Genomic DNA, 19,474 nt, shown 5'->3' on the forward strand with positions numbered 1-19,474 from the left:
CTTTATATATAGTTATGCCTGTTCCAGAATGTCAAATAAATGGATTCTGCCCCTTATCATAACGTATTTGAGATTCATCCATTTTGTGGAATGGATCAGTAGATAGTTTCTTCTTATTGATTGTTGAGTAGCCTTCTATTTTATGAGTGTACCACTGATTGTTTATATATTAACCAGTTGAGGGACATCCGTATTGTTTTCAGTTTGGGTTGCTAAAAACATACACATACTTAAGTTCTCATTTTCTTGGGCAAATTCCCAAGGGTGGGATCACTTGGCCATATAGTAAACATATGTTTAAGATATAAATTTTAAGAAATTCAGTCTTTTTATTTTAGCCATACCAGTGGGTATGCAGAAGAACCTTGTTGTGACACTAATTTGTACCCTCATGACTAATGATGCCGAGTATCTTTTTATGTGGATATTGGCTATTTGAATATCTTTTTGTGATGTGCTGCTTCAAATATTTTAATCATTTTAATTGAGCGATCTTCTTGTTACTCAGTTTCGGAATTTTAAAATATTTTTTGGATAAAAGTCCTTTTTTAGCTATAACTATTGAGAATATTTTATCTCATTTTTGTCCATAGCTTTCCTCTTCATTTTTTAAATGATGCTTTTGGGGATAAGTTTTTACCTCTTATGAGGTCCAGTTTATCACTTTTTAATTTATGATGTGTGCTTTTTATGTCCTAAGAAAATTTTACCTACCCCCAATTCATGAGGATTTATTTTTTTTCTAGTCATTTGATTGTTTTTGCTTCTATTTTTAGGTCTATAATCTATTTTGAGCTAATATTTGCATGAGGTAAAAGTCAAGGCTTCTTTTTTTCAATATGGATATCTAGTGGTTCCGGCATATTTATTAAATAAAAAGATCCCTTTTCTTTCCCTTTTGAATTACTTTGGTATATTTGTTGAAACATCAATTGACCACTTACATGTACCTCTAATTCTGAACTTTTAATTTTGTTCTATTGATTTGTATGTCTTTCTACACTGTCTTGATTACTGTAACTTTATAGTAAGTCTTGCAAACAGGTAATATAAGTCCTATAACTTTTTTCTTCTCTTTTAACATTGTTTTGGCTATTCTAGATCTTTTGCATATTCATATACATTTTAGAATCAGCTTGTCAAGTTTACGAAAAAAAAAGCCATCTGGAATTTGGGTTGGGATTATATTGAATCTATAGATCAACTTAGGGAAAATTAACATCTCAAAAATATTGAGTAAAAAAAATATTGAGTCTTCCAATCCAAAACATGGAATATCTCTCCATTTATTTAGGTCTTTTAAATTTTTTCTCAGAAATGTTTTATAGCTTTCGGGATACAAATCTTCAACATATTTTCTTAAATTTATTCCTAAGTATTTTGTGTTTTATATGCTATTTTAAATGGTACTTTAAAAAAAAATCTCATTTTCAATTGCTTGTTACTAGTACATAGAAATACATTTAATTTTTTGTATACTCACTTTATCTGCACCCTTGCTAAATTCATTTGTGAGAATCCTTAGAATTTTCCATATACATGATCAAATTGTCTGAATAGAGAATTTTACTTCTTTCTAATCGTTAGGGCTTTACCTCTTTTTCCTGTCTTAGTGAACTGGTGGGAACCTCCAGTACAATGCTCAACAGAAAAAAAGGCAGGTACCTTTTTTTCCATTCTCAGGGGGAAAGAAATCAGCCTTTGGCCATTAAATATGATATGAGCCATAGTTCTTTTCTAGATACTATCACAATGAGGATACTTAGTTTTCTAGGAGTTGTTATCAAGAATGGTGTTGAATTTTTCCTAATTTTTTTTTGCATATATCTTATTACTTTCCTTTTCAGTTTATTGATATGATAGATTACATGGTTTTTCAAATATTTAGCCAACCTGCATTCACATCCTTAAAAAACATTATTATCCTTTTTTATATATTGCTGGATTCAATTTGATAATATTTTGTTAGAGATTTTGCATTTATATTGGTTATGTATATTGGTCTGTAGTTACCTTTTTTTGTAAATTATTTGTCTGGTTTTCAAGCCAAGGTAAACTGACCTCATAAGGTGAGACATCTTTCTTTTACCTCTGTTTTTTGAAAAAGTTGGTGTTAAGATTGTTTTAGTTCTTCTTAAATACATGATATAATTAACCAGGGAGGCTCTCTGGGCCTAGAGTTTTCTTTGTGGGAAAGTTTTAATTACAGACTAAAAATTCTTTAATAGAAATAGTGCTATTTTTCTATTCCTTCTTGAGTCACTTTCTATATATAGTTCAATGAATTTGTTCATTTTACCTAATTTGTCAAAATTGTAGACATAAAGTTATTCATAATAGTCCTTCCTCTCTTCTTGTAAAACAAACTTTTATTTTGGAATATTTTTTAGATTTACAGGTAAGTTACAAAGATAGTGCAAAGAGGACCATATTCTCCTTACGCAGTTTCAGTTTCCCCTGAACAGGGGTGTCCAAGGGAGAGAATTCTGTCATGTGTTCTTAGTTCCTTTCTAGTTGGGCCAGTAAAGCCCCTTCCTCAGCCCTCTTTTCCACTTACCACTAGACAAAGAAACTAAAAGCTACGGCTTCAGGCTGCTAAATCCCTAAAACAAAACAGAACAGCAACAACAAAGTGGGGCAGGTTGGACAAGCTTGCATACCTTATATTACCATCACACATTTGTCAAAACTAGCTATGGCACATTAGTATTAACTGAACTCCAGACTGCACTGTAATTTCACCAGTTTTCCATTCATGACCTTTTTCTAGCCTAGAATCCAATCCAGGATACCACATTGCATGTAGTTGTCAGGTGCCCTTAGATCTCCTCTGGTTTATAACAGTTTTTTTTTCTTTCCTTTGTTATGTCCTTGATGGAGAAATGCTATTTTGTAGAATGGCAGTCCCCAACCTTCGGCACCAGGGATCAGTTTTGTGGCAGACAATCTTTTCACGGACCAGTGGGCTGGTGGGGAAGTGCGAGGGAGGATAGTTTTGGGATGAAACTGTTCTACCTCAGGTCATCAGGCATTAGATTCTCATCAGGAGCACGCAACCTACATCCCTTGCATATGTAGTTCACAATAGGGTTCACGCTCTTATGAGAACCTAATGCCACTGCTGATCTGACAGGAGGTGGAGCTCAAGTAATAGTTTGCTCTCTGCTCACATCCTACTGTGCGGCCCGGTTCCTAACAGGCCATGAACTGGTACCAATCCACAGCCCAGGGGTTGGAGATCCCTGTTGTAGAATGTTCACAAATTTGAGTTTCTCAGAAGTTTCTGCCATGATTAGAGTGGATTTTTGGAAAAAATATCACAGAGGTGAAGTATCCTCATTACATTACATCAATGATTATATGGTATCCATATGACATCACTGGTGATGTTAAAAATGATCGTTTGGTTAACGTAGTGTCTGCCAGTTTCTCCACTAAAGTTACTCTTTTTCTCTTTACATACACTCTTTTTTAAGGAATAAATAATTAAAGTCTAGCTCACACCCAAGTAGGGGGTCAAGAGGAGATTAAGTCCCTTTTTGTGTCCAGAACAGTATTTACAAATATTATTTGGTATATATCTATAAGGATGATTTGTTTCTCTGCCTCCCCCAACTCTACTGATTAGCATTTGACTGGTATATCTTTTCCATCTTTCATCTATTTGACTTTTCATATTTAAAGCAGAATTCTTATAGAAAACATACAATTGTGTCTTGCTTTTTTATATAATAACCTCTGTAAACTGGAGCATCTAGACAATGTATGTTTAATGTAATAACCAACATAGTTGAATAAATCTACCATCTTGCTAACTTTTCTATTTGTTCCATCTGTGTTGTCATGTTTATTCTTTCCCCAAAAAGTGTTTTGGACCTTTGATATTGGTTTATTATCTATATATCTGTCTTATTTTTTTCTCCCTTAGTGGCCCTTGTAAGGTTTACAACATAAATCTTTAACTTAATAAGTCTACCTTCAAATAATATTATGCCAGTTTTCATACACAGGTAACACAAGAGCCTTTAAACAGCAAACTTCTATTCTCCACCTGGTACTGGTATTACCACCAGTAGAATATTTCCACTGGTATTAGTTTTACTTGAAATACTCAATTAACCTTTTTAGAAATTAAAGATGAGAAAGTAAGTTTCTTACATGTATCCGTATATTTACTACTTTCTGGTTCTCTTCACTCTCTTACAGTTCAAATTTCCCTGTAATATTTTTTCCCCCATAAAGAACTTCTTTCTACATTTCTTACAGTGCAGGTCTGCTGACAATGATTTCTCCCATTTTTTATTTGTCCAAAAAAGTCATAGTTTTGTCTTTTTTTTTTTTTTTTTTTTTAGATGGAGTCTTGCTCTGTCACTCAGACTGGAATGCAGTGGTACAATCTTGGCTCACTGCAACCTCTACCTCCCGGGCTCAAGCGATTCTCCCATCCCAGCCTCCTGAGTAGCTGGGATTACAGGCACTCACCATCATGCCTGGCTAATTTTTGTATTTTTGTAGACATGGGGTTTCACCACATTGGCCAAGCTGGTCTTGAACTCGTAACATAAGGTGATCTGCCCATCTCAGTGCTTTCATTTTTGAAGGATATTTTCATTGGATATAGGATTCCAGGTTGATAAAAATTATCTTTCATTACTATAAAAATGCCATTCCATTGTCTTCTGCCTTAAATGGTTTCTGGCAATAAGTCTCCTATCATTACTTCTCCTATCTTTTTCTCTGTGGCTAATTTTAAGCTTTTTTTTTTTTTTGGTTTTCAGCAATTAATCAAAATGTATCTTTGTGTGGTTTTGTTTGGGTCCATTGTGTTTCAGGTTTGATCATGGAGCTCTGAGTATTATTTCATCAAAACTGAAAAAAAATCAGCTATAATCTTTTACAATATTTTTTCCATCTTTCCTCACCTTCCTTACCTTCTGGGACTCCAACTTCATGTATGTTAGCCCACTTAATACTGTGCTATAGGTTCACTAAGTTTTCAAGACTGTTTCCAGTCTTCTTCCTTTTTCGGCTTCATATTGAGGAGTTTTTACCACTATATCTTCAAATTCACTGATGTTTTATTTAGTGATATCTCATCTCCTCTTAATCCCGTAAGTGATTTTTTTTTTCATTCCAGGTATACTTGTTGCCTATAGATGTTCTCCTTCATTTTTTTTTTTTTTTTTAAATATCTTCCATCTCTCCCTTTATTTAATCAGGTCTTCCTTTAAATTCATGAACATACTTATAATCTTCATCATATCTACTCTAAAGTCTTTATTTGCTATTTTATTGTATCTGTCACTTCTGAGTTTGTGTCTATTGACTAATTTTCCTCTTGTTAGGGGTGACATTTTCCTCATTCTCAACATGTCTTGCACTTTTTAAATAAGATGTTTGATACTGTGAATGATCTGTTATTGAATATCGGATTTTGATGCCTTCTTTTAAAGAGGGTTGAAGTTTATTTTGACACCAGGTTAGATTTCTTGCACATCAGTTTGATCTTTTAAAGTCTTCTTAAAAAAGAAGTAAGTTTGTTTAAAACTTTTTATTGAAGTTTAACACATACACATAAAAATGCATACAACATTGGTGCTCAGCTTGACAAATTCTTCCCCACATAACTGGCACTCAGATTAAAATCCAGCACATTACAGGACTTCTAAAGGTCTCTCTTGTGCCTCTCAAAGCTTAATTTTAAGCTCTTTCAGGGCAGGGCTAAAATCCAGCACATTATAGGACCTCTAAAGCCCTCTCTTGTGTGCCTCTCAAAGCTGAATTTTAAGCTCTTTCAGGACAGGGCTAAAATTATCTTTTTAGCTTGTTTAGATGTACTGTCAAGTCATGCCCTATTGGTGTCTCTTATCATTGTCCTGAATGATCAACAAGATCTCTGACTCTGCTTAGTCAGAACGTGAAGGATTCCTCGACTTGTGTGAGCTCTGGTAACTGTTCACCTTATAGTTTTCCGTCAGAGTTTCACCCTACGTATGGGCAGATTAGTCTTTGTCAGGTTTGTCAATTAGGGTTTCTGGAGCTCTTAGGCTGAGTAGCTCCCTCATATCTGATACTCTCACCTGCAAATTTAAACCATTTTCTCTTTAAACTGTTCTTTAACCTTTCAGCTCTCCAAGACTGTTGTGCTTTGCTGGGGATTCCCCTTCTAGTACCAGTATACAGAAATGCCTCAAGCAGAAAGCCAGTGGGCCTCACCTCACTGGCTTCCTTTGACTCAGGGATCACAATCTTGTCTTGTCTGTTGTCCAATATGTGAAAACAGCTGTTTTCATATTTGTCCAGAGTTTTAATTGTTAATTGTGGGAGGATTAATCCAGTTCCAATTATTCTATTATGGCTGGAGAGCAGTGGTGCAATCACAGCTCACTGTAAACTTGAATTCTTGGCCTCAAGCAATCCTCCCACCTCAGACTCCCAAAATGCTGGGATTATAGGTATGAGCCACCATGTCTGGCCCAAAGCCTCTTTTAATAAAGTTTCCAGCATAGATGTTTTACCAGATTTCATCTACCATAATAACCCAATCCATATGTGCCTTCCATCCTTCCACCTATCTATTCAGTGGCTGCTAGGTCCTTGGAAAACAAAGATACATAAAACTCAATTACTGCGCCCCCCAGAAACTCACAAGTAAAAGGGAAACGGGTAATAAATTAGTACAATTACACAAGGTACACAAGGGGGTGTAGGGACATAGAGAAAGATACGGTCTAATCTATGTGTAGGTCAGGAAAGATGCTGTGTGTGCACGTGCATGTGTGTGTGATTAACTACTTGAGAGCAGATCTTGAAGAATGAGTAAGAGATTAACAGATGAGGTTAAGACATTTGGGACAAAAGAAACTCTGTACACAAAGTATGAAGTTATGAAATAACATGTAAATTTGGGACAACTACTACAAGTTCTGAAAACTTACAGTACAGAGTTTAAAGCAGGGAGGGGAGAGAACTAAAACTATGGAAAAATAGAAACAGGAGGATATCATGAGGGGGCCTGAACGCCATGCTGATCACAATTCACATCTGTAATTCATCATTATCAGCTACTATCTATTGTGCTGATAGGATATATGTTTTAAATATATTATCTACATTACGTTTAATTCTCAAACAACCTTATATGGAAATTAGGGCTTAGAGAGCTTAAGTAATTTTGTCCAACATCACATGGACACTAAGTGAGGAAGCAAGGATGTGAAAACAGGTCTGTTTGATTTCAAAGGGAACTTGCCTTGAATCTCTAGGTAATGGGAAGTTATAGGAGAATTGTCTATGTCTGTAAATGTTTTTCTGAAAAATTACATTCACTGATGGAACACTTTTAGGTAGGCAGGAGATAGTCTATGCTTTTAGAACGGTCACTTTGGAGCATGAGGAAGGATTGGAGGGATGAGGCTGGAGTCAGATGAGCCAGCTGGTAATAATGCAGAAGGAAAAGAAAAGCGTAGATTAGGTGGTGTTTAGGAGGGATGGGGAAGAGGATGTGGATCTGCCAAATGTTTAAGAAGCAGAATCTGTCAGAGTAAACACATAGCTTCAGCAAAATGGTAGATTTTGAGGTCAATGATGGCTAGGCTGAGACACTAAAATTACCAGGTCCGATGCTAAATGCAGGGGACACAGAGATGGGCAGGGCATGATTTCTCCTCTGGATAGCGCATGTCGCATCACAGAATCAAAGCTGTGAATTCCATCGAAATACAATAAATACCTTACAGACCACATCTCCCTCCATTACAGCCTTCAGAATCCTTAATGAGTATAGAGGCCCAAGCTGGAAACCACTGCTGTAGAACATTCTCAACCCTGTTACAAACCAGCTTGCATATAGGAGGTCCCATTTGTGCAGGCTGAGACTGTCAGGACATGGAGGTTATTAACTGTCCCCCAACCTTGCCTATAATTATCAGCAACAATTTTATTAAAAACAAATGCAGGTACCATTTCTTGAATGCTGACAACATACAAGTACTGTGCCAAGCATTTGATAATCATTACCGTAAGTATTTGCCACAATAATCCTCAGAGCAGGCCTGGTACTCCTCTTTTAATGTGGAAAACTGAGGCTCAAAGAGGGAAAATAACTCACCCAAGTTACTTTGGTTCCCTGAGGCTACCTCATTTATCATTTAAAAGGCATCTTGGAATCTGCCATCTTCAGAAAGACTCCATTATCCTCCCCAAATTTTGTTACTCTCTCTCCTAGGCCCTTCTGTGCCCGATTCCTATTTCCCTGTGGTCCCTATTATGCTATACTGTAATAGATATGTAATTGACATATCTGTTTCCCTTACTGACATATAATCTTTGAAGATCTGCTTTCTCTTTGCTGCTCAGTGGCAGCACAGGGTCAGAACAGTGCAGGTGGGACCAGTCAGTCCACTCCATGGTTTCTGACCTGCCAGTCATTCATCTCATGCTCCCCAGGGCCCTTGGCCATTTCCTGTACCTAACAGACCTCAGGTTCACTTCCCACATTCACTAGGCAGTTGTCAAGTTCATATCTAAGATATCCGTGGCTTCGAGAGGTATTTGCCCACTGAAAGGAAACAGGGATGACAGCCTCAGATTCCTTGGACCAAAAGAACTCAAATTATATCTAGTAGGCCCTAGGGTATCAACCATGTACCCTGTCCTGACATGATGCTTATACCTCACAGGTCCTCATGTCTGTCTGACACTTTAATTTTTCCAAGTTCTGTCATCTCTTGCTGCCTCAGAGGGAGGCAGGATACACAGCGTAGAGGCAGCATAGACTGGAGGTTCGATCTCAGCTGTGCCCCTTATCACCTATAGGATTTAAGGAAAGGCACATGCTCTCTGAGGTTCTCTCCTCTCTGTAGAAAGGAGAGATCACCTGTTCCACAGGGCTACAAAACTAACTGAATGACATCCTGAATGTGGAAGACACCTAGTAGGGCAGAGGGGCCACGTGGCTCTCTGGACCCACAAGGTTGAGTTCATGCCTTGGCCCCACCTCTCTCTAGCTCTGTGGGTCAAGTGCGAGTATGGGAAAAGACCATCCTCAGAGTGGCATGAAGAGTAAATGAGAGGTCAATGACAGGAGCTCAGTGCAGTAAGCCAGCAAATGGCAGCCACTGCTGAATTATAAGTGGAGCACTGCTGTAGAACACAAATGACTCCCCCAGAATCTCACAGTGGGTTAGGTGTAGAGAAGTTTGAAATCTTGTTATGGCTGGGCACAGTGGATCATGCATGTAATCCCAGCACTTTGGGAAGCTGAGATGGGCAGACCGCTTGAGCCCAGGAGTATGAGACCAACTTGGGCAACACAGCAAGACCCCATCTCTACAAAAAGTAGCTGAGCGTGGTGGCATGCGCCTATAGTCCCAGCTACTCGGGAGGCTGAGGTAGGGGGATTGATTGAGCCCAGGAGGCAGAGATTACAGTGAGCTAAGATAGTGTCACTGTACTCCAGCCTGGGCGACAGAGCCAGAAGCTGTCAAAAAAAAAAGTAAAGAAATTCTCCTTCAAGACATTCATCACCAAACACCAATCCTTTCAGAACAGCTACCCACAGGGTGCCACTGGGGCTCCTGGCAGTGATGGTGCACCAGTGCCCACCAGGTAGAACACTCCCCTGACCAGGACGCCAATCCTGGCCCCATATGAGCACCACATGGCCAGGAACAATGACCCCTTTCATTCTGGAAGTCAGGATTACTCTACAGATCTTCTTGCAGGCAGAGCCATGGAGGCCAAAGCAGAAACAGCAAAACCACCCTTGCCTGTGAGGCCCAGTCCTCATTAGCATGGACAAGGGGAGAATGGGTCTACCTCACACAGCTGCCTACAGGGCAGCTCTAAGTAGGAATGGAAGACAGGCATGGAGGCACATGTTAGTGTGGCAGATGTGGCAGCCAGTTACTTTTTGCTCAATAGAACCCACATTCTGTGTAGGCCTGAGGCAGCAAAGTGCACTGTGGAGGACACAGCCATGCCGACAGCACTGGTACCTGGCACTCCATGCGGGGAAAAGGCTGTTTGAAGACGGTCTAGGAAAAAAATATAGGTCTGAAGTACCCCAAATTGTTCACACTGAAAACCCCACCAGTTGCCTTCTTGACATTACGTGGAAGAAGCGGTCCTGGTGTCTAGAGGTGGCAATGTGCTGGGGAGAGGTGGCAAGACCCTCAGATTCCCACAGAAAGAGGAGAGGTCTAAGCACAAAGGTCACTTCACAGTCTTTCTGATGAAAATGAAAGAGCAAAATTAGAGTAAAAAAATAAACCACCTTCTAACTTTTTTTTTTTTGAGATGGAGTCTCGCTCTGTCGCCCAGGCTGGAGTGCAGTGGTGCGGTCTTAGCTCACTGCAACCTCCACCTCCCGGGTTCAAGCGACTGTCCTGCCTTGGTCTCCAAGTAACTGGGATTACAGGCAAGCACCACCATGCCTGGCTAATTTTTGTGTTTTTAGTAGAGATGGGGTTTCACCATGTTGGCCAGGCTGGTCTTGAACTTCTGATCTTAGGTGATCCACCCACCTCGGCCTCCCAAAGTGCTGGGATTACAGGTGTGAGCCACCGCACACGGCCACTTTCTGACTTTCTACACTGAGATAAAGGTTTCAGTGGAGAAACAAACTGCAGTTCTCAGGTCACAGGAAAACCTTGGCTATCTCCCCTCCTTCCCTATTCCTCAAAGGCACATTGATTTCCTTTGCAGGAGCTCACAGAAGTCAGATCCTCATGAGCTCATTACCTACCACGTCATTTGGGAGACTCTGGAGGTCATCAAAGGGGGTTTCCAGGGTGTTGGTGTCCACATTCAGGATCACGACATCATCCAGGGCCATGTTTCTGACTTTCTGCAAGGAGAAAACAACCAGAAGAGAAGGTCATTGAGGTGCCATCAAGACACGCTTCCCCTGCCTTCTCTGGGGAAGAGGAATACAGAAGAAAAGTGACATTTGACAAAGGCTCACTCTGCAACAGACCTAATGGTAGGAAGTTCACAGCTGTGAGCTCACTGAACTCTCATAAAACCTCTGTGGGCTTGCAGGATTATCCCCAAGTCCCAGAAGTGAAAAGGGTTCACAGAGCCAGATAGTACACTCCATCATCATTTCCCCCCTATATATTTAACAGATGCTGAGGCCAAAAGTTCTAGTCCCAGGAACGCTGATATACGGCTATGTTCTTAGACATCCCCATTCAATCCAGCCTCCTAATTTACCAAAGGCTACTTGCCCATCTCTCGTTTGGATCCTGTCATTCTTGGGTATGGAATATTGTGTGTGGCCTACTGTTAACACTTCTGTTAAATGCTAAGTAGGAAGGTCACACTTTCAGTTTGGTTCTATTTTCCACAGATATCCAGCTAGTAATGGCTCAGAAGCTCTGGCCATAAGCCATTATTCTATTGGCACAGTAATAGAAAAGATGAGGGAAACTCATGCCTACAAGGTTTTCATGCTTGGTGACAGGAGAAGGGATGAACGGACAATATGGAGAAAAGAAGAATCCCACCCCCCCCAATCTGGCAGCAATTCCACATAGCCTGTGTGAGTCCAAGACAGGGTGTAGCCTGAGTCTTAAATTTTTAATCACGCTGTTTATCCACTACTAAGATCCATCTTTGTTTCTCTCCTGCCTACCCGTCCCATTCAATTCTCCTTCCCCGTCACGTATCAAGCATATTCCTTTCGAGTCAGAGGCTTTAGAACTACTGTCTTTACTTTATTTTGTGTAGAAAGATCCTATCACTTGCTGTCTAAACTGGGACACATGTGGATGTGAAAGACCTCAGCTTACACCAGGGCAACAGGCACATGACGGGGCCTGTGGTCACTGCATATAAAGGATCAGTTCCATTACTGGTCAACCTCTGGGCACGCTGCATGTGGCTGTGCAGGTATGCACTCCTCAGATGCCAACCACCTAAGCTAGGGCTGAAATCTGTCAACCGAGTGGCACCAGTCAGGGAAGCGGGACAGATGTCTTTTCCTAATGCACACCAGAGTACGGTATAGGCTGGCAATGGAGGCAGACATCCAGCGGCTGCTCAAGCTCCAGTTTTCCAGTGCCTTGGAAATGGGTAAGTAATTAGAAGCTTCCTACCTTTTTCTCTGTGCTTTCCTCACCTTATTTCATTTAATTCTTATCAACCCCTGCAAGGTGGATGTGACTGTCCTCAATGTTCGAACCTCGAGGAAGATGAGGTTCAGAGCACTGAGATAAAAGGCAGAGGCAACCAGAGGCCCAGCTCCCTCCCCAGGCCACACTCTCTGCACTGTACCATCCATCTCCGCATCATCAGGCATCTGCAGGGAGACTGACCTCTGCACAGCCCTTGTCACTCTGAGCCCCAGCACCTCTCTGCCTGCCTGCCTCCCCTGCTGGGGTATGAGCTCCTTCAGGGGCACATCTGTTTGGCTCACAACTACAAAATAACCAGCCCCTGACAACATGACTGGCACCCGGTAAGTGCAAACTAATACTGGTTGACGTTCACTCTCTTAAACCCCAGCCTCTAGGGCAGAACTTGGTACCTAAGTAAACATTTCAAGATTATTCCCAGCAGGAGGGTGGAGCCATGCTGGTCACAAGCCTTGTAGGGTTGAAAAAACACTCCTAGGCCTCAGAAATCCTGGAACCTTTCCACTTAACACCACGGGACCCTCCTATCCATCAATTCCTAAATATTTACTAAGTGCTTACTATGGGCTGAGAACCACAGAGGACAGACAAAATTGTCAATGTCGGAGTTTATTCTTTCCTCCAAACCCCAACACTTGTCATTACCTGCTGCCTTATTTATAAGGTAAAAAGATAGCAGCAAATGAATTTTGATCACATTAGGTTGGTGCAAAAGTAACTGCCGTTTTTGCCAAAGTAATGGCAAAGACCATAATTACTTTTGCAGCAAGCTAAGAATACGAAAAACAAGTTCATCTTGTACAGCGCTTTTGTCACACTTCAGGCTCACACAGCACTGGTACACAGATGCTTTCATTCCATCAATGGGGCTGGAGGTGAGATATCATCATCCCCATTTCAGAGATGAGAAACCGAGGCTCCAAGAAGTAGCTGGCCCAGGGTTACGTGTCTACTAATTGACTTCATCCGTAAAATTAAAATGGTAACGGTGGCCACCCTACTTCTCTCACTTCTTACAGGGCTGCTACGATGAGAGCAAACACACCCACAATGCTGGTCAAACAGTAGGCGGTAATAAATAGTGGCTATTTTTATTACTTTGATAATACACACAATAGCTACAGCCAGTCTGAAAGGCTGTAGTGGCAATGGCCTGAGGGCAAAAGTCCATGAGGCCCCTTCTTGCTTGGTCTCTCACTTCAAAGTCTGTGCACAGTCACAGGAAACAGAATCAGAGAAAGGCTCACAACATCCTGGAGGACGCTATGCCTCTAGGACGGAGCAGGGGGCCGCGAACCCCAGAATCACCTACTTTGCCTCATCTGACCTTCCACATAGCCCCAAATAGAAGGGAGCAGCAGGCATGGCCATTGGAGAGAAGCCTCCAGGGCTGAAAGGCCCTGTGAATGGGATGTTGATTCTGGACCAGAATCGGGCCTTGTTTCTGCGTTCCCACTGGGGCCCAGTACACAGACCAGCCCTTGTAGGCTCTCCACGCCTGGGCTGGAATAGGCTTTTGATTTCTTCCCACTCCTGGCTGGAGGACTTGCCGGCTAAGCTGTGTGGAGTGTTTACTTTTTCAACAATGGCAGCAGGCTGAAGAATAGGGAAAAACCTGGCCCCTTTTTCTAACTTAGCAGGCCAGGGTCCCCTTAGTAACCAAAATGCCCCAAGCATCAGGCTCCAGGCAGGAGCTGGGGCGGCACAGTTTCCTCTCAAAAGACAATGCTGTCCTCCTGATGGCAAGACCTCTTCCAAAAGGGCTGGCATGGACTCAAGGGCTTTCCTGAAGCTCACTGTTCCCAAGGAAAGAACTGGAGCCCAGCTCCCCGGATGGTGCCCGGTCCTCCAAAGATCAAGGCAACCAGGGGAATGAAGAAAGGCAAGAAAACTCAAACTGGGGGTGGGGATGGGAAGCGCTGATGGAGAAGGAAGCCAGACCTTTGCCAGGTCCCAGGACCTCTCATCTTAAACATGCTATCAGGGACACTAGCATCTCTGTGTGAGAACAAAGTGGAGGCTCAGAGAGGTCAAACAAGCTGCCCAAAGTCAGAGCTAGGGAGCAGCAGAGTCAACTTCTGAATGCAGTCTGACCCCAAAGCTGACTTTCTTCTGAATAAAGTCCTAATCCAATCGCTCAGATTTCAGAATTAGTATCTGTCTGTTAGGACGCACAGTTGTATGAATATGCTCAGGGCCTACTTTCTCTTACATAAAATACTACTTTCCTTTTGTATCATAAAAATTATAGATGCCTACTTTTTAAAAAATGGGAAAGGCCAGGAGTAGTGGCTCACGCCTGTAATCTCAGTACTTTGGGAAGCTGAGGTGGGTGGATCACCTGAAGTCAGGAGTTCGAGACCAGCCTGGCCAACATGGCCAAACCCTGTCTCTACAAAAAATACAGAAAATTAGCCGGGCATCGTGGCAGGCACCTGTGATCCTAGCTACTCAGGAGGCTGAGACAGGAGAATCGCTTGAACTTGGGAGGAGGAGGTAGCAGTGAGCTGAGTTTGAGCCATTGCACTCCAGCCTAGGTGACAAGAGTGAAACTCCATCTCAAAAAAAAAAAAAAAGGGAAAAGCAGAAAAATTTAAAAATGAAAACTGCAGTTACTCCAGTCCCAGTCCCTACATTTGGAGACAATGTTTTGGTCTACTTCCTTTCATATTCTCCCCTTCCTTCATGTTAAAGCAAAGCTGAAATAATTCTTAATGCTCCTGATTTTCTCACTGATTCTAATATAAGCAGTGATCCACTTCATTAAAAACTTTGTGTAGCTCATTACTAATTGCGACAGTGTCCTACTACATGGAAACAAACTCAGCCGAGCCCCTTTTGTAGGATGTTCCTTCCAGTTTTGAAGAAATTACCATATATAATATTGCCATGAAATCTATAGGCATGAAGCTTTGTGCTTTAGGATGCATTCCTAGAAGTGGAATTTAGTTTCCACTTCTTAAAAAGTGTCCCTCTCAAATTCGACTTTGAGAGAGATATCTTTACTTCCAATTATTTTAAAGTCATTTTATCCACAGCTTGTGTTTCCTACTCTAAGTGAAGAAAAATCAGCAAAGACACGAGCAGATGTCAAAATAGTCCTCCAAAAACCCTACCCAATTAAAACACTTACTAGTACCGCGGCACACCGAGACAGCTCTCCGGTGGCTTGTCCCACCAACACATTCCCTCTCTTTTTAGTTACAGCATATGCCAAAGCTCCTGCCAGCTGCAAACCCTTCCCCCACCAGACTCTATAGGCTTTTTCTCAGAATGAAGGAAAAAAAAAAAAAAAAACTGACATGCACACTGGCTTTCCAAATGGCATTTCTTACATAGAGAAACACACACAAAAAATGGCACTTTCCCATATATATTGTTAATGAAGAATGTCTTCCTCTTTATGCTTTGTCACAGACAGTCTGAACTTGACCCCTGCCTATCAGGCCAGGGAAGGGAAAACCTGTAGTATGGGGGGTGGTCAGGGGTAGCTGAGAGGACACTGACTCTAATACTTTCACCTCTGGCTTGTCCCCCAACCAGAGGGCTTACTGTAGGCAATTGACTTGACTGCATAAATTCTCCAGGTTGTCATCTGTAGAATGGAGATCATGACACCACCTACCTCACAAGCTACTGTATGTAAAAGATTCAGCATAATTCCCAGAACAGCCCTAACAGGCACACATCAGTAGTTTTCTTGCTTGCCTATCCCCTCTCCTCCGATGGTTCCTAGACCTCAGCCATGCCTGGCTGGAGAGACTGAGGTAGTGGCAAGTGTTCCATGACCTGTGCTCCCTTCTGGTTTATCTGCACAATTAGAATAATGTTTTGATTGCGAGTTAAGTAGGTATCTGATTCCTTCCCTAGTCTATGGGCTTTTGCGGATTGGGAGTCAGATTTCTCTATTCTCAGCTCCTGCCTCAATATTTGCCCAACAGTAGACAATTCATGAATGAATGAATGAATGAATGAGAGGCAGCAGAGCCCAGAGGTGAAGAATATAGATCCAAAGCCAGTCTGAGTTCTCATTAATCTCTACCATCCACCAGCTGTGCCAACTTGGACATGTCACTTAATCTTTCTGTGCCTCAGTTTCCCCCTTGATAAATGGGGGACAAGAGTACCTACCCCACAGACTTGTTGTGAGGATTCAATGGGTTAATATTTTAAAGTAGTTGGAGTAGTGCCTGGCACATGGGAAGTGCAAGGTAAGTGTTTGTTAAATAAAAACAAATGATCTTTTCAGGGTGATGAAAATATTCTATATCTTTATTGTGGTTTCACTGATCACATAAAACTGTCAAAATGCATTGGACCATATACTTTAAATGGATGAGTTGTGCTAAATATATACCAATGAAGGTATTCATTGAACCATTTACTTTAAATGGTTGGGTTGTAATAAATTATACCTCAATGAAGTTGATAAACACATTAGCACTCTCTCCAGAACACAGAATAAAATCACAGCCAACCATACAAGAGCATGTGAACAATGGTGAATGAACACCACGATACAAGGCACCTCTTCCCAGGGCCACCACTGAGTGTACATTCTGATCTGTGGCTGTGTTTGGCTCCCTGTCCCCTTCCTTTTTCATCTAGACCAGGATTTTTTTTTTTTTTAACTTTTTCAGCTCATGCCCTCTTAGGATAAACACACAAAGCCTATGTCCCTGGAGATTCTGATATACTTCCTTATACAAAGCTAGGGGTGGGGGTGGGGGGTCTATTTGATAAACACTCTGTCTTTGGTGTCTTTCCCATAGCCAAGATGGTATTGAGTCTTACTTTCTAGAGTTGGATGTATGAAAATAGGATTTTCTCCCTAAAATATAAAATAGTATCAGCTACACTAATTAAAATCACACCAGCTCCGGACACAGATTTGTGGGGGGAGCGGGGAGAGTCTCCTGCCTGTCCAGGGAGGGAATTGGGCAGCTAGTGACAAAAGGTAGTACTTAGAAGCAAGTCACAAGATGAAGGGCAAGGGTGTGCACTGGCAACGTCACCCAGGGGATCCAGAGAGTGGCCAGGAGCATATAGCACTCAGCCGGCTTGGGAGCGCCGAGCTGGACACTGAGAAGCAGGGGCTCAGTTCTGTCTCTGCGACTCCGACAGCTGTGCAGCAAGATACAGCACCCTCTCCAGAATGGAGGTTGTGCGGTTCAGTGAGGTGACACGCATAAACTGGCCAGCAATGAGTGAATCTTCTCTGCTGTCCTTAGACCAGGACCATCTCCAGGGCAGAGCTGTGTCTTATTTGTCTGTGCCCAGCACAGTGCCTGACATAAGGCAAGAGTGCTCATTAACCTGGGAATGAGAAATGACTGTGGCTAGATCCACTCTACTGGGAGGTCTGCCTCGCAGCAGATGTCAACATAAGCCCAAACGGACAATGGCAGCTCCACAAAAGCAAATCAGTCTGCTCAAGAAAGCGCAATGGGAATAATAATAATGATGGCAATGATAACAATCATGTAAAATTAGCATGATTAATTAGTGTAGAATTAATTCACAGTGGACACAGAAAGCAACATAGGAGTTAACACAGCGATTAAGACGGTGGGCCTGGAACAAGACAGCCAGATTCAAGCCTTGCTTCTGTACTGGGTAAACTTCAGCAAGTACTTCACTTCTGAGCCTTAGTTTTCTTATCAACAAAATGGGGTAACACTGCACAACTGTGTTGCGAGGATTTAGTCAGATAATACATATGAAGAATTTAACACAATGCCTGATTTCAATTAGTGATCAATAAATGTGGGGCTACTAGATGCAAGTTTCTATCCTTGCAATTTGCAAGTTATGTCAATAAAATGGATTAGAGTTTTAAGACTAAGGATTTAAACAGCTGATTGTCAGAACAAAGGAAAAAGTGAGTAAGTCTCTATTATACTTTCGTGCTATTAAAAATTAAACTACCACCAAGCTATTGTTTTCTTCTTGGCTACATAAAATAAGAATGCATTCTCTGGAGCCAGACTGCCTGAGTCTGAATCCTAACTCTGCCAATTAAAACTGTGCTACCTTGGGCAAATCATTTACCCTTTCTGAGTCTCAGTTTCCCTATCTGTATAATGAGATGTAAACAGCAATGACATCCACGACAGTGGTCATCCTTGCATTGAAGGGAAACTGACTAGAACAGGGTAAAAGAGGAATTTCTGAGGGGGGCGGTTATATTTTGTTTCAATATCTGGGTGGTTACATGTGTATGTTCACTGTGTAAAAACTCAACTTGCTGTACATTTAGTGGGTTTTTTGTGTTGGTCTGGTTTTTGAGAGATGAGGTCTTGCTATGTTGCCCTGGCTGGACTTGAACTCCGGCTCAAGTGATCCCCCACCTCAGCCTCCTGAGCAGGTGGCACTACGGATGCATGACACTGTGCCTGGCTCTAACTGTACATTTAGGATGGGTGCATCTTTCCCTCACACTTCAAGACAATATTTACAAAAAAAAAAATGGACTTCATCAGATAGTTTTGGCAGTTAAATGAGTTAATATATGTGTAATACCTAGGATAATGTCTGGCATATCATAAGCACTAGGTATTAGTTATTATTGTAAAAAATCAAGATAGCAACAATTCTATAAAAAAAAAAAAAAGTGACTCAACTGAGATTGTATTTCCCTGTCAGAAAATGTATTTGTAAAGGCAGACAGCTCCAGGACACACCTGCTTCTCAGTCTGCACTGCCTCCCTCCAGGGACGAGCAAAGCCGCAACATTATTGGGGTCCTTCTGAGATGTTTCTGCAGTCCTGAAGAGGAGCAAGAGTCAGGTAGACTGGGCTTGGAATTTTATCTTCCTCAACTCCTAGTTACACGACCCAGGATAAATGATTTAATACTAACCGAACCTCAATTTCTTCATCCATAAAATGAGTCTATAACCATTTGTTACACAGGGTTGTGAGAGGATTAAGTAAAAAACTCCCTTGTGGGGTGATGCCCAAAGCCAGTAAGCATCATCTATTCTCTTATGGACACTTTGCTCTGAGAATGCACAGTGTCCTCATGAGTTTATTATCAGGCTCACAACATGCTTTACATTTGTTCAAACTAAGTCTGGTATAAGTTGATCCCTCTGTGAGGGGGTCACAACTGATGTGGCTCCTGACATTATACTATCGATCCCCTATACATATGACTTCTTGGCAGCTTTTTTTTTTTGAGACCGAGTCTCACTCTGTTGCCCAGGCTAGAGTGCAGTGGCATGACCTTGGCTCACTGCAACCTCTGCCTCCAGGGTTCAAGTGATTCTCCTGCCTCAGCCTCCCGAGCAGCTGGGACTATAGGTGTGTACCACCATGCTCAGCTATTTTTTA

The 19,474-nt window shown here is 41.7% G+C and overlaps 1 protein-coding gene across 7 annotated transcripts in view; it reads right to left on the bottom strand.

Annotated features, from left to right (window-relative positions):
- Window positions 1-19,474, bottom strand: part of DENND1A (DENN domain containing 1A) — a 546,222-nt gene that overhangs the window by 185,126 nt on the left and 341,622 nt on the right. For all 7 annotated transcript variants that reach the window (XM_074395320.1, XM_039474808.2, XM_039474809.2 and 4 more), the window contains one exon: window positions 10,748-10,849. In XM_074395320.1, coding sequence (XP_074251421.1) covers window positions 10,748-10,849 — 102 coding nt within the window. The remainder of the gene's footprint in view (window positions 1-10,747; window positions 10,850-19,474) is intronic.

The sequence above is a fragment of the Saimiri boliviensis genome, chromosome 2 (assembly GCF_048565385.1).
Source record: "Saimiri boliviensis isolate mSaiBol1 chromosome 2, mSaiBol1.pri, whole genome shotgun sequence".
Classification (NCBI taxonomy): domain Eukaryota; kingdom Metazoa; phylum Chordata; class Mammalia; order Primates; family Cebidae; genus Saimiri; species Saimiri boliviensis.